This window comes from Myripristis murdjan, chromosome 3 (assembly GCF_902150065.1).
Source record: "Myripristis murdjan chromosome 3, fMyrMur1.1, whole genome shotgun sequence".
NCBI lineage: Eukaryota > Metazoa > Chordata > Actinopteri > Holocentriformes > Holocentridae > Myripristis > Myripristis murdjan.
In genome coordinates this window covers 5,957,602-5,971,775 of record NC_043982.1, presented here as the reverse complement: position 1 = coordinate 5,971,775, position 14,174 = coordinate 5,957,602, and the positions used below count along the sequence as shown (strand labels likewise).

General features: G+C 40.0%; 1 protein-coding gene across 3 annotated transcripts; it reads left to right on the top strand.

Moving 5' to 3' along the window:
- Nucleotides 1–61: 61 nt before the first annotated feature.
- On the top strand, nucleotides 62–13,446 carry slc38a7 (solute carrier family 38 member 7). 3 transcript variants are annotated; one of them, XM_030044551.1, is made up of 14 exons: nucleotides 131–171; nucleotides 465–556; nucleotides 710–782; nucleotides 2,907–3,384; nucleotides 4,271–4,324; nucleotides 7,121–7,265; nucleotides 8,409–8,550; nucleotides 8,691–8,789; nucleotides 9,494–9,551; nucleotides 9,687–9,801; nucleotides 10,282–10,429; nucleotides 11,361–11,560; nucleotides 11,664–11,715; nucleotides 12,049–13,446. In XM_030044551.1, the coding sequence occupies exons 4-14, from the start codon at nucleotides 3,130–3,132 to the stop codon at nucleotides 12,149–12,151; spliced, it is 1,371 nt and encodes a 456-aa protein (XP_029900411.1). In that variant the 5' UTR covers nucleotides 131–171; nucleotides 465–556; nucleotides 710–782; nucleotides 2,907–3,129; the 3' UTR covers nucleotides 12,152–13,446. The 3 variants fall into 3 exon arrangements, with proteins under 3 accessions (XP_029900402.1, XP_029900420.1, XP_029900411.1); XM_030044542.1 differs by lacking the exons at nucleotides 465–556; nucleotides 710–782 and having other exon boundaries at nucleotides 62–171; XM_030044560.1 differs by lacking the exons at nucleotides 465–556; nucleotides 710–782 and having other exon boundaries at nucleotides 101–171; nucleotides 3,031–3,384.
- The last annotated feature ends 728 nt before the right edge of the window (nucleotides 13,447–14,174 follow it).

Genomic DNA, 14,174 nt, shown 5'->3' with positions numbered 1-14,174 from the left:
GCAGCGGCAGCACCGGCATCACAGAAATAGAACTACAATCCCCATCAGCACAGTCACGTGACGGGGAGTCACATGCCTCGCGGCTTTTTACCGTGTGTGCTATCGCTCCGCCTGGCACTCAGACGACTGTGTCAGTCCCGGCGGAGGAGGCTGCTGCACTAACACTACAAGGTAATAATGGGCTATTCATGATAATGGCTTTTTATCCTCTTGGCACCAGTAAACGACAAACAGTTCACAGTTAAAATGAACGATAACAGTTTGTAAAGGTGTGGTCTGGTGGCGTATCAGTAATTTTTTTGTTATGTTTAGCTAACGTCAGCTAGCTAATTAGAGGACACTGACTGGAACAATGGGCTTGACAACATCAGTAACTGTAACTATATCGGAAACAAAACCAAAAATAAAACAGGTTAAGCAACTTTGGCCTGTCATAAGAAGTGTGTGTTGGTGTGTTTGCACAGCATTGCAGTGACTGTTCAGTCGAGGACAGGTGGGCTAGCAGTCAGGACGTCTCTCCTGCTGGTTCAGCTTTGCTTGCTGGGTAATGTTACAGGTAGGTTAGGTAGCTAGCTTTTGGCGGAGACACTTCACCAGAGTCACGCAGTGATTTTAAACCCTTCTTCAGCTCAGTACCAGTTCATTATCAAATCAGCCTAGTTAGTCACTCCTGACCCGGATATGCCTCTGTTCGGGGTCCCTGGAGCAGCTGTAGGTGGTGCGGATGTCAGGCTGAGGTGAAGAGGCAGACCCCAAGCCCTTATGGCTCATCTTGACTAAAGGTATGATCTTTACATAGAGGGAAAATGTACCTACCTTTAGATACCACACACATTGTGATATTGTGTAACCATCAGAAACTGCGCCTGCCCTGTCAAGCTCAGTGAGAAAGGCTTTACTTATCTATGAAGACTCGAATAAAATTATATCAGAGAGAGGGGTAATTGTTATACCTCACAGCTGCTCCATTTAAATGTAAATCAGGGATGGGAAGCATGTGGTCAGCAGTGCTGGTTCTCTTTAACTACAGTCATACTTTTCACTAGCCTGCGTGGTTTCACTGAGCAGCACGCCCAGACTGTAGAATTAAACACCTGAGGGTTCTCCAAGAAAGAGAGCTTACTGCTTAAATAAGGGTTCATTTCAAGAAATACATGCAGTCACAACACTTGCCAAATTAAATATTTATCCAGCAAGTGGTGTAGTCAGGGTACCGGTCTAATTGTTGCAGGTGCCAGGACTGACTCACCTGAAATCAACCTTTGACCTGAGGTTTAAAGACTTATTTGCATCTGTCAGTTAAGATACTTTGGGCAGAGCAAAGTAAACACTGTATTATAAGTACTAGTTAGTATAAATTTGTTAAAATGTCTTGACTGGGACCATATACACCCCATAGACATAGTCAGTAGGTCTCAATAGCAAAATGTCTATACGGTCTTTATGCTGCTGTGTCTGTAATCACTATGTAAAATAAGAACTGTGCTCCTGAGGTGAAATGTGCATTTAGCACAGCAAAGTACAGTAGTGAATAACTTAAAGTATATTTGTTTAAGCTGCCATGGCTGACTTGCCTCCAGTCAGTCATTTTACTTCACCATGGCCCTCAGTTTTGTATACTTTTTGAGGTGGTTTAGGGGGCAATCCACTTTGTCTACATGCAGAAAATTCAATGCCTGCCCCTGCCATTGGCTTTTGTAATTTGTTCCACCTCTATTACACTTTAGGGGACATCTTTCTATACACTATAGGTTTAGTTCTAATATAGCTGAAACTATTTCTATCATCTGACCCCTGAAATGTGCTGTTCTCTCCATAGTTTTAGTCCAGTCCCTTGTTACACCTGCTGAACACTGTGTCCTTATTTTGAAGTGAAATACAATGGAGCTATGATATTGTTTGATGATTTAGCATAATTTGACCAAGGCTGAAGCCACGGACGGATTATTTTACTGCCTCTTTTAGTGCCTCTGGACAATTAAATGAGAGAAATGACTTGCGTATGACTCCTGTTACTTTCCCATCTGACCACGTTTCAATCCTGGATGTGTTACTTGTTCAGCTCTTTAACCACCTCAGCATACATTGCAGTGCCGTTTTGGCAGTTTTGTTCCCATTTCTGTCAGTCTGCACACTACTAAATGTTCCTTCTGACTTTGTTAGTGGCAATAGTTTTGCCTGATTTTGCTAGATTATTTTTATTCGTTATTCTGCTATCTCAGTATCCATAGCTCTGTTGCACACAGAAGCTCTGTCTGCATATCTCATGCTTTTCGGTTGTGAAATGATATGATGCATGTCTCTGTTTGAAAGTTGTGAACACTCTAGTTTTGATTTTTTAAAACCAGTCTTGAATTGGGTTGATTACATTAGTTAGTGGTTGACTTTGTGGAACCACTCCTGTTAGGCTCATATTAAACACAGCTGTTCTTAGGCCTCCTTTTGCAGAACAGCATCCTGGTGTAGTCTTTGATCTTAATGAAAATCTTTATACTCTTGGCACTCTGAGGCACATGGTTCCTCATCCATGATGTACAGTGTTCTTTAATGACTATATCTTGGTGGGCTGTGTTATTGCACTGTTATTGCACTGAAGTTTGTTTGTTTTTTCATGACTCATTTAAAGGTTCCTGAAAATGTTGTGAAGTTAAAGAAATTATTTTGGATTTGTCCATGGCAAAAAAAATGGAGATTTGCTCAAGAATGAACCACTCAGCAGAGACTGTTTGTCACTGAAAACTGTGTGGGATTGAAAAGGACGATTTCATCCTTTTCCACAAATACTAATTAATCACTTAATATCATTTTACCTTGTGTGTTGATGTAAGACTGAATTTTGCTTGTGCTGATCTGTTTCAGTTGGTTTCCTTTAAGTATTTTTAAATGTAAATAATTTGTCATTGCAGATCATAAAATGAGTGGCTGCAGCATCGACTCCAGTTTGACTTTATCTCCCTCCTGAATCTTCTTGAACTTGGACAGCAGGCTCAAAGTTTGAACTGCACCAAGACCCTTTGTCCCTCCACCCAGGTGGTGTGTTCTGCCCTCTTCACTTGGATCCAGTGAGTTGGAGGCTAACTTCGTGGAGCATTTGAGCCCATCACACGATTAACTGTAGCCTGTTTACTCATGGCAATCAACGCTGATGTAGAAGACTGGGGTGGAGTTGGGAGCAATGACTCGGGAGAGAGGGCGAGGCTCTTGCAGAGCCCTAGCGTGGATTCTGTCCGGCATTTGGAGTCGGAAAGGAAGAGCAGCGGAGGCGTTTCATCCATCGGAGCTGTCTTCATTGTAGTGAATGCAGCACTTGGAGCAGGTCTACTCAATTTCCCAGCAGCCTTCTACATGGCGGGAGGGATAACTGCAGGAGTGATGCTTCAATTGGTGAGTAGATTCCAAGATTCCACTGCATTAAAAAACATTCCCATTGTATGACTCTTGTGTTAGGACCTAAAAGAATTTGGTTTAAGATAGAAGGTATCTTTAAAATAATGGACCAGAATATCAGCAGGTAATCTATTATAGGCTAATGTCAGTTTTAGTAAGCAATATCAGGACTGGTCCAGCATTAAGTTCATTGTCAATATCTGTCTGATTGTGAAATTGGCACTTGTGAGTGTTTTTCTTGGACTGTATTAGGTGCCACCTGGGTGCCCGACCTGTATCAAGTATCAAATATCAAAATACCTTTGACTGAATACTTTGATTTCACTATTGTGGAGATATTGATGGGATGACTGTTGGTGCTTTCATATGATATTTACACACAATAGATTAAACAATCTTTAGCGGTGTGGATATGATGACATAGCAAGTAGCGGTAATAATAAAACAGCGAAAACAGTCTTGTTATTTCAGAATATTGTGTGTCTTTACTGTAATGCAGCCTTTAGAAAACAATAAAAACAATAATAATAAAAAAAAACAATAATCAAAATCCCATCTGATAACTAATTTCACAATATCAATGTTTTGTTTATTGCCCAGCCCTGTCAGTACTGTTATCAGCTGTTATGGCTGGGAAGCTATTGGATTTTGGTATCGGACTAATAAAACCATTCATGTTAAGACTGAAAAAGGCTTCACCATACTTGCAGGAAGAAGCTAATTGTGAACTAGAACAAGAGCTAGAGATGGAAACTGGTATTAGTTACAAATGGCAAATGCACGCATTGCCAATTGTGTGACCAACACAAAACTTCTTTCAGACAATATAGGCTTGTTGAAGAGAAGACAAACTATAATGTAATACTTTCTGTTTCTTTTTCAGTTCATGTTGATCTTCATCATCAGTGGGCTGGTGATCCTGGGCTACTGCTCTCAGGTTGGTGTGTGCTGAGGAGCCTCACATTCTTTATTTGCATTTTTCATTTTTAATTAGTCTTTTTGTCATTGTTTCCTGCATCTCTAGACTCTAGTCTTTTTTTATTATTATTTGTTTTGGTATTTTTTAAAATATTGGTCAAATCTTGTGTAATAAGTTCTTTTTGCTGAAGTTATATTTCAGATCAAAAGATAAAAAGAACATAAAGGCTGACTTTGACTTCCTGAAACGCAGTACATTTGCTTAAGCTCATATTTCTTTATGCCTGCAATACAGGACTTTAGGACTGCAATACAGTTTGACCCAGAAACATCAGCAGAACAGTCTTTCTTTGAAAGACAAAATGCAGCCTCATGAGTAATGATCTTAATGGGACTTCTGCTGGAGGATGGACTGCAGAAAAGAATAAATGGATCATTATTGATTGACTAAATATTTTCACATCCTTGGCTTGTTTTGCAGCTGAAAGCAGTTCAACTAGTATATATACATGTGTCATAGTGTTTATTGTTCAATATGGTTCCCCATTAGTCAATGCTTGCGCATCAACTACTTTTCCTGGGGTCCATTTAAAACATCCCAAAAAAATTAGAAAAATATTGCAATACAAAACCACAATCAAAACTTTAAAATGCTGTAAAAAAACTGTAAAATACAATCAAACCAAACATGCCTAAATTATAACAGCCAAAATTATACAAGGATACAAGGTAGTTTATTGGTCATTGTACAACAAGTTGTATAATGAAATTATAATAACCAAATTTAACAAGACAATTGCTGTTACCACAAGTCACAAAAAAGACAGTATCAGAGAATCATTACTGAAAGAGGACATTCCAAAATATCATGAAACCATAAAATCTCATATCATACTTTCCAAAACACAGCAAATGACTACAATATAATGGCAGGACCCAGTCACCTAACCAAGCTGCAGTACAATGACAGTTGAGGTGCAGACTGAAAAATTATTTAATCTGGCGGCTAAACCCTTACCCTGGAATCCCCCGAAGATCAACAAGCATTGAGTTCCACAGAGAAAAAGCCCTATATCATAGTGGTTTTCATTGCATTAGTTGTTGGGCACAATAATGAAAGTAGTCCTTCAGCAACTCCTTTAGTTCTGTATTGATGAACATCAGAACAGTATGCAGTTTGATCGAATAGAATCATAGGGTAAAGGGAATAAATGACACTCCCAGTAAATAGCAAAAATCTCATGGATAGCTTTGATCAACAGTTGCTCTAGACAAACCAGAAAGAGCAAATCTTGCAGCCCTGTTTTGTACAATTTGCAGTTTCATCAGATCAGTCTTTGAAGCAGTAGCCCAAACTATGGAACAATAATTAAGATGAGATAATGCTAAACTTTGATTAGCCCGTTTATGTTAGATAGGTGGCACATTTCCTAGTAGTTGCAATACTTGTACCCGTCTTTGCAGCTCTCTGGTCAATATGTTCAGTCCAAGAAAGTGCGGTACTAAAAGTCACTCCTGAAAGCTTTACCTTATTTAATTGTTTAACTGGTTGACCTGAAATGCTTAAATCAAACATAGGTTCCACAGATAGACTATGTTGTGATCCAAAGATTATTCTCCTAGTTTTTGATCTATTTAAAACAAATGTATTAAGTATAGTCCATGTCCATGAATAACAGTTTGTTCTTAACCTGCTCAAATGAAAGATGGGTGGAGCTTGCCACAGGACAATACAGTGCTAGCCCAGAAGCTTAGATTAGTTGAATGTCACTTAACATCACAGTCCTATCGTTGAACAGTCTTGTCTGAAGCCAGACAAAAAGGAAAGATGGTGATCTAATACACAGGCTCTGTCTTCATTCACTAGTCACTGAATCAAACATGGTCAAGCATGTGTTCTGTTCTAAGATAGAGCTGTGTAATCTGACAGACATCCCTCACAAAACATTTTCCTGATGGAAAAGGTCAGAGGAGAGTGGCAGGACTCATTTAAGCCCCAAGTATGTAACAGCTCAGCACGATGGTGATGTGTAGAAGGATATTTCAGAATGCAGAACCTGTCAAAACGTGAGATGCATTGACCACATCAGCAGAAGACCATGTCAAATTCCACTCCTGTCTGTTAGAAACCAGATGAGTCACCACAAAATGGGACAACTGAGGAACCGAAACCTATCAGTGTCTAATGAATCACAATGTCTGTTACAAGATGGGAGATCTGAATTTATGTTGTAACAAGCGAGTTCAGAATTTGGCCTAAATTGCATGAATCCATGGATCCGTCCTACTTGGTGTCAACAGTAGTGGCTGCTCTTGGTGGTATATGCTATAGTGTGCCTAAACATCGTCACTGGCCAGACAGATCTCCCCATGGCTATAATATACCCATTTTCACATACATGTATTATCTGAACAATGGCCTACATCATGAAGCTTGCATTGCCTCAAGATGGTTCCTCGAATATAACAGTGACTTACCTGCACAAACCTTAGCTTTCATCCCAATAGGGCACCTTTTTGCATGAGATCAATGGGGTCTTTGCATCATGAAAATCTGCAGGGAAGACTTGACCGTATTGTGTCAACATGGATCAAGATCCCTTTGGAAATTTAACAGAACCTTTTTAAAAAAAACATGCCTTGGAGATGCTGTCACTCAATCATATTTTTCTTAGAATTGCAAACTTATATTCACAGCAGAAAGAGTGCATCTGTCACGACTGTTCCAGTATATTTGCCATTAATTTCATGCTCAGTTACAACAACGTAGGTTTTACAGTGTTATTACCTTTTTTGTTCTTTTCATTATTACCAGGTCAGTAATGAAAGCACCTACCAGGAGGTTGTTCGGGCTTCTTGTGGGAAGGTCACAGGAGTCCTTTGTGAGATTGCCATTGCTGTCTACACCTTCGGCACTTGCATTGCATTCTTCATTGTCATTGGAGACCAGCTGGATCACTGTGAGTGTATTTGCAGTTATGTAGTAAGTGACGAACCAACCTCCCTCTTTGTCTCACTTGACAAAATTGATTTATTGGTTTGGTGATCTTAGATATTAAACTCAGAGGTAGTTCATGCATCTCTGGTTCATCCTCCCAACAGTTTTAAATGCTATTTTCCAGAACTTAGCTTTGTATGAAGGTAATTTTTTTTGTTTTCTTTACATGTAATTTGGTCATTTTGGCCAATGTTTAGCCCATCTTTGTATGTTAGAACAAAGGGAGATGTCTAGTAGTGTTGGTATGCTGTCAGAAAGGCTGTGATGTCTCTTTGGACAAGGACAAAGCTTAGTAAGGAAGACACAACTCTGCTGTTTAGCTCATGAAATGTGGCAATCATGTGACCCGCTCATGCCTTTCCAGGCCCCTAGGTGCTGACAGTGTAGAAACACTACCGCTTTCTGCTACGCAAAACGGACTGTGACCCAGCTGTTCTTTGATCTGCTCAGATGAGTGGAGAAATTATGGCGTTCTGTTTTGCTAAAACTCTGCTCTCTGCACAGCAGCCTACTGTCCTGAATGTCCCAGTGTGGCACTCTGTCCTCCCATTCTGCATATATACACTATAGCTCCATAAAAATTCTTAAAATGATGTGAAACTTAATCTTATTAATTTTAAAAGTCATTAAATAGTTTGAAATTTTTATCTAAATAATTTTTTGTCAAATTGGGCCAAATACCTCTGCATTAGAGTCAACACTCTCAGCCTACTGAACCCAATGCTGCCTTTATACTGACCCCCTACACAAAAACAACAACAACAAAAAAACCTTGTACTTACCTGTCCCAAGTTTTCTGGAAAAAAAGTCATGGTCAGGTTTATATCATTGACTATCTAACCTAAAGGAAGTTGTAAAATAACAGGTTATAGAGTCGTCTCCACATTCCTACCCAGTACTTACAAAGTAGTTACCTTGAAACTTAACCTACAATGCTTATTTGAATAAGAAAGATTATTTTTTCCAACAAATATTCTTAAATTGTGTTAAAATTAAATTAAAAGGTTTTAAAAAGCATTCAGAGCAACTCTCTGATACTTGTAGACACACTGTTCTCAGTCTTTGACATTTCTCAAAGGTTTTTGAAATTCCTTTTTTATTGTAGTGATAACTGCGGTGGATCACACAGAGGGTGTGGTCACTCAGCATTGGTACACTGACCGCAGATTTACCATCGTTGTCACCGCAGTCCTGGTTATTCTTCCTCTCTCCATCCCCAAAGAGATCGGCTTTCAGAAATATGCCAGGTACACATCTCTGATGATTTAAAATACACTCAGCAGTTTGAACTGTTCATCGTTACATGCAAGACTCAAAGTTAGTTTTGCTGGACTATGCCTGGCGTGATGATACATTAATCTGTGTCGCTACTCTGTTTCTGTTGCAGTGCATTGAGTGTCATGGGTACCTGGTACGTGACCATAGTGGTCATTGTCAGGTACATCTGGCCTGATAAAAATATGACTCCAGGTTATATTCCTACTAGGTGAGTTTACAGTTCATGCTGTTAAACCTCTCATTCAGATGTCAGCTTTTTTGTTTGACCAGAGGTAATATTCAAATCACAGGTTTAAGGAACAGTTTTCCCAGAATACAAAAAACAGATTTTTTTGCCACTTAACCTTAGTGTATTTTATCCATTCAGATAGTTTCTGTGAGATTTGGTGATTTTCCCTGTCTCCCAGCACCCCAATGAAACTGGGCTCGATAGGTATACTTTGGTAGAGATCCAAAATATACATGTGAAAGACTCAACAGCAACACCTTTTTCAAATAACAGTGACAGATACCCAGCGTAATCTTGAGGCCGTAGGGCGACAAGCTTTGTTGGGAATTATTTGCTGCCGAAGAACACCAGCAGACTGTATCTATGCGCCTCCAGTTACTTGTTTAGAGTGGATAGATACAGTTGGCTTGGGCTCTTCAGCAGGAAATAGTTCCCAACAAAACTTTTGGTGCTTGAGGGTAGTGGAGAAATCACACAGACTGTCTGGACGGATACTGAACCAGGGGTAAGTGGAAAAATATCTGTTTATGTATTTTCTGTTTCTGTATTTCTGTATCTGTGTTGTATTTTGGGTGAACTGTTCCTTTTAAACAGCATTTCAGTTTATTCACCACTCATTCAAGCAAGACCTTAAGCGATCATCATGCTTTGCTTTTGTTGCTAAATTGGTGTGTTTGTTACAGTGCACCTTCCTGGACTGCAGTGTTTAATGCAATGCCCACCATATGCTTTGGTTTCCAGGTATTCTTCTTCATTTGGATTCATTTGAGGTGTTGAACATTTTTAAAAACGTTTGATTGTCACTTTGTTGTTACTTGAGTTTACAACTGAGAGAAACGTTCTCTGTCTGTCTTGTCCTCTCATAATGTCTCATAGTGCCATGTCAGCAGTGTGCCAGTGTTCAACAGCATGAGGAGGAGTGAGCTCAAGCCTTGGGGACTTGTTGTCACTCTTAGCATGATTATCTGTCTCTTCGTGTACACAGGAACAGGTATGTTTTATTGTATGCTGGTATGGGTGCCCCCTCCTAAATACACAACCTAATAAACTGCCCACGGTGCACTTCTTGCATGTGAGGTGGTTTGATTCCTAAGTATTTGTACTTAGTAGTTTGATTTTTAAAATGCATATTGTCACAAAGCAATTAAATATAGCCTGTTTATCACTGCAGATAATTTTGGCTCTCTGTGCTCATCCTGCTTGTCTCGTTACTGGTTTCCTTTTCTGGGTAAATTGATAGGAGTCTGCTACTCTCTCATTAGCAGGCTCCTGCAAATATGAATGCTTTCATAATTGGCAAGATATGACCTGTCTACAATTTTGAAGTGTTTCTGAATACTACAGTGTATGCTGAGATTATGCAGCTACCAAAAGACTAATTGTGCAGTGCTGCTGCAGCTCAGGTGGCTGTAATATTTGAAAAAATGTGACTGGCTGTGTGACCTAAATTCTTGTCATTCTGTTTGACCAGGTGTCTGTGGCTTCCTGTCATTTGGCTCCAAAGTTAATCAGGATGTGTTGATATCATACCCCTCTGATGACATTGCAGTGGCCATTGCAAGAGCTTTCATCGTCATCTGCGTCGTCACCTCTTATCCTATTTTGCACTTCTGTGGCAGGTAAAGTGCAGTGAAAATGAAATGTGTACGGATACTCAAACAATAGTCGACCACAGTTCCTTTTTCATAGGCATGCTGAGGATACAAAGACAGAAACATGTACTTGTTTCTCTCCCACTTATGGTTTGCCTTATGGTTTGGGGGCCATTGTCGTACTCTCAATGGCCAGAACAGAAATTTTTGGTCCAGGCTTTGTTCCTTTTCAGCACAGTGTATCTAATATGGTACCTATAGAACTTGGATAGTTGTATTTACAGAATTGTCAATCAAGTTTGAGAGTAATGGCTTCTTCAAAGTGTTAAACTTTGACATTTAACTATTACATTTGCACAGCATTTCTGTAGAGTTGTAAAATGACTCATTATCACACAGAATCTAAAAGGAGTTTGAGATACATCAGAAAAACAATAGTAATCTAATCTAAAATCACATGTAATACTACAACTCCACTGAAAATACTGAATGAAACCTCAGCTGACACAAGTATTACCAAAGTCTATGTGATTATCAAAGCCTCCCAGCACTTCTCAGTCTAAATGAGCACAATGTTATGACCTACGGGTTGGCATGCCATAAGAGTGCCCTGTTAATTGTTTTATTTCCCTGTCTGAGTGTAATGACAATAAAAGTAATAGAGCAGCAGCTGTTTTGATATGAAATAGCAGGTAAACAACAGGTGTTACCAATGACATTAATTGGTTCAGATCCATTTAGGTCTAACAGTCTTTCCAGTGAACCAGCATGAACAATGGCAGAACTCTGGCTCTGTTGGACCTGAATGGAGCTGAGCCTTAATTAGTGACGTTAGTAACAGCTTTGTTTACCCCGACATTCATGTCAGAATGGCTGCTGTGAAAAGGGTCTGTTATTTCACAGTATTTTAATGCAGTATTTCCTCTCTGCACACTGGTATTGTCTTGCGTCTTTGCAGGGCTGTCATAGAGGGACTCTGGCTGCGTTTCCGTGGCGAGCAGGTGGAGGTGTGCGTGCGACGTGAGCAGAGGCGCAGGGTCTTGCAGACGCTGGTGTGGTTCTCACTCACCCTCATCCTCGCACTCTTCATCCCAGATATTGGCCGGGTAATCTCACTTATTGGAGGACTGGCAGCCTGTTTCATCTTTGTCTTCCCAGGTACCGTGGCCCTCGTCGTTGGCACTGTGCAGTACGTCTTATGTCCAGCCAAATATTAGACCGTACCTTAACTTCTGTGTCCAATGTGTCTTCAACTCAATAGGTCTGTGTTTGATTCAAGCCAAGCTCTCAGAGACGGAGAGACGATCTGCCAGGTAGGGCCGTGTAAAACAATGGCACATCAGTCTGGGAGAGAGGAAATTTTATTTGAAGGGAGGGGCAAGATCGCACAAAAATCTATGTTATGTTTTTATGGTAATTTTTTTGTACACTTCCTGGTACACAAAAACGTCACGGATAAGGAAGTACAAGTAAAGAGACTTTTTTTTTTTTGTATTAAAGAAGTAAAGTCGATTTATGTGGCACACATTATTATACCTTATACTTACTCCTAAATGTCCTCTTGGATCAATAACGTATCTGTCACTTAAAATTTGCTAAAAAATTATATTTCATTTCACTCTGACTTTTGGTCTTCTTCCCTGCAGCTGGCATGGGCTGGTGGTCTATGGTGTTGTCATGGTTACCACCGGAGCTTTCATCTTTGGCCTCACCACCACCAACTCCATCTACCGAGATGTCGTCAGCTAAAAAACTAGTAGTTTTTGGACCTAGCAAAGTTCTCACTATTGGAGACAGAGGAGGTGCTCAGTTTGGTGCTGCCGTATTAAACTACCGAATCCCATCGAGAAGCATCTCAAGACACACTCATTTAAATCCTCAAGAGCTCCACTGCATGTCCCGTCTCCTCTCCATGCTGAGTAAACGCCCCAGAGCCCTTTACTCAGGCATGGAGCGCTGCTGTCTGACTGAACAGACTGAAAAGACCCGTCCATGTCAACTGACCCGAAACATTTTGCCTTTTACATTTTTAATGTGAGTTTTAAGTTGCATGTTTTGCTTTTATGTTTTTACAATGGCTCTAACTTGCTGTGACAGCAGCTTCCGGTGTTGTAGACGTGCCACATGGGCGCAAAGGCCCCTCTGTCATCCCAGAGCCTGCATGGACAACACATTCCTGTTATGTTTACAAAACCTGAGGGGCCTCATGTATGGAAAGATCTCATGGTCAGATTGGATCGAACTGATGTGTGTTTCCTGAAACGCACGTCATCAGTGAACATTCATGTATCACGCGGTCGGTCAAAGCGCTCGGCCACATCCACACTTGATGTTAGGGGAACTTTTCACAGCACCAGTGCTGCAGGACTGGTGGGAGTATGGGAGTTGCTGAAATTTAGTGATGATGCCAGTTCTCCTGCTTAATGGAAATTTGAATTGATTGGCTGAAAGTGGAGGAACAATCTTTTATGGGTGATGTAATAACTGTAGACTTCTTCCATTTTTGACCTTATTGTCAACTAGACTCTGTATGGCATTGACACTAACTGAAGATGTTGATACCGTAGCATAATTATATGAATTCAAGTTGGACTGCGATTTATGTACGACAAGTACATATGGCTGAGGTACGCACCTTAACTGCAATTCATTTTATGAAGTTGTTTTATAATCAAGCTGAAATTGGGATTAGAGTTCATAAAGAGGAGGCGCCAGATTTTAATAAGTGATTATTTCAAAGCCACTCCGAACTGGCTGAGGGCAGGACAGCTAACACCCCGGGTTCCAGTACAATGATAATCTTCCTTTGGATAAGGCAGCAAAGCCAAACCATATCAGACCAAAGAGACCAGAGCTCAAGATTATCATCAGCTGCCATGTTCAAAGGCTTAACTGTGGCACCTGTATGCTGTTCAGGACAAACTTTTACAATTTAGTGGTGGCTAGAAGTTTAACAATTCCTAAATGTGTGTTGCAGTCACTACTACTAAACCTCTGTGGCAGTAGGTTTAGAGTCAAAATCCAAATGAAATCCCAAGAGGTTTTTTTAAAAAACGAATTTAGCATCATTAAGATGCTCTGTGCATATAAGCAGATATGAGAAGATGGACAGGATAATAGTGGTAAAAAGGGATCGTGCTTGATGATTTCTTACTGACTCTACTGGACTGTTGACATTTTGCCAAATTTATCCCATAATTAGGATACAAGGAAATGAACTTGCAGGAAACCGTAATGTTGACTGGCGTACCACCTTGTGATCTGCACAAAGTTTCATGTACATGACAGCACTCCAACACTAAAGAAGATTTTCTTCCAGCCATGCTTGGATTATAACATTATGCCTCATTTTCAGACTCAGATTGTTGGATTATTCACATTATTATCTTTTCATGGAATGTGAAGCTTTGTATGTCAACATTGTTGGCCTGTGATTTTTTTTTCTCCTTTTCACTTGATACTACTCTGGTCTCATAAGTGAACGTCTGTAATGCAATACCAGTTGCATATCTACTTGCTGTCATCGCACTTTTTTGATTTAAACTAGAGTTAAATGCAGAGCTCAGGACTTGTTTGTTTACCTGTGTTTTTGAAGCAAAAGGGATACATTTTGCCAAGGCATTTGTACATTGTGATTCATATTTACTGTTGTCTTATACCGGTGACTTTGAATCATGAAATTTCATGGATGTTCTACTGGAAATAATTGATTACAGCACTGCCTGTGATATTCCAATAAATTAAATGCAGGCACAGCATGTGAATAAATCTG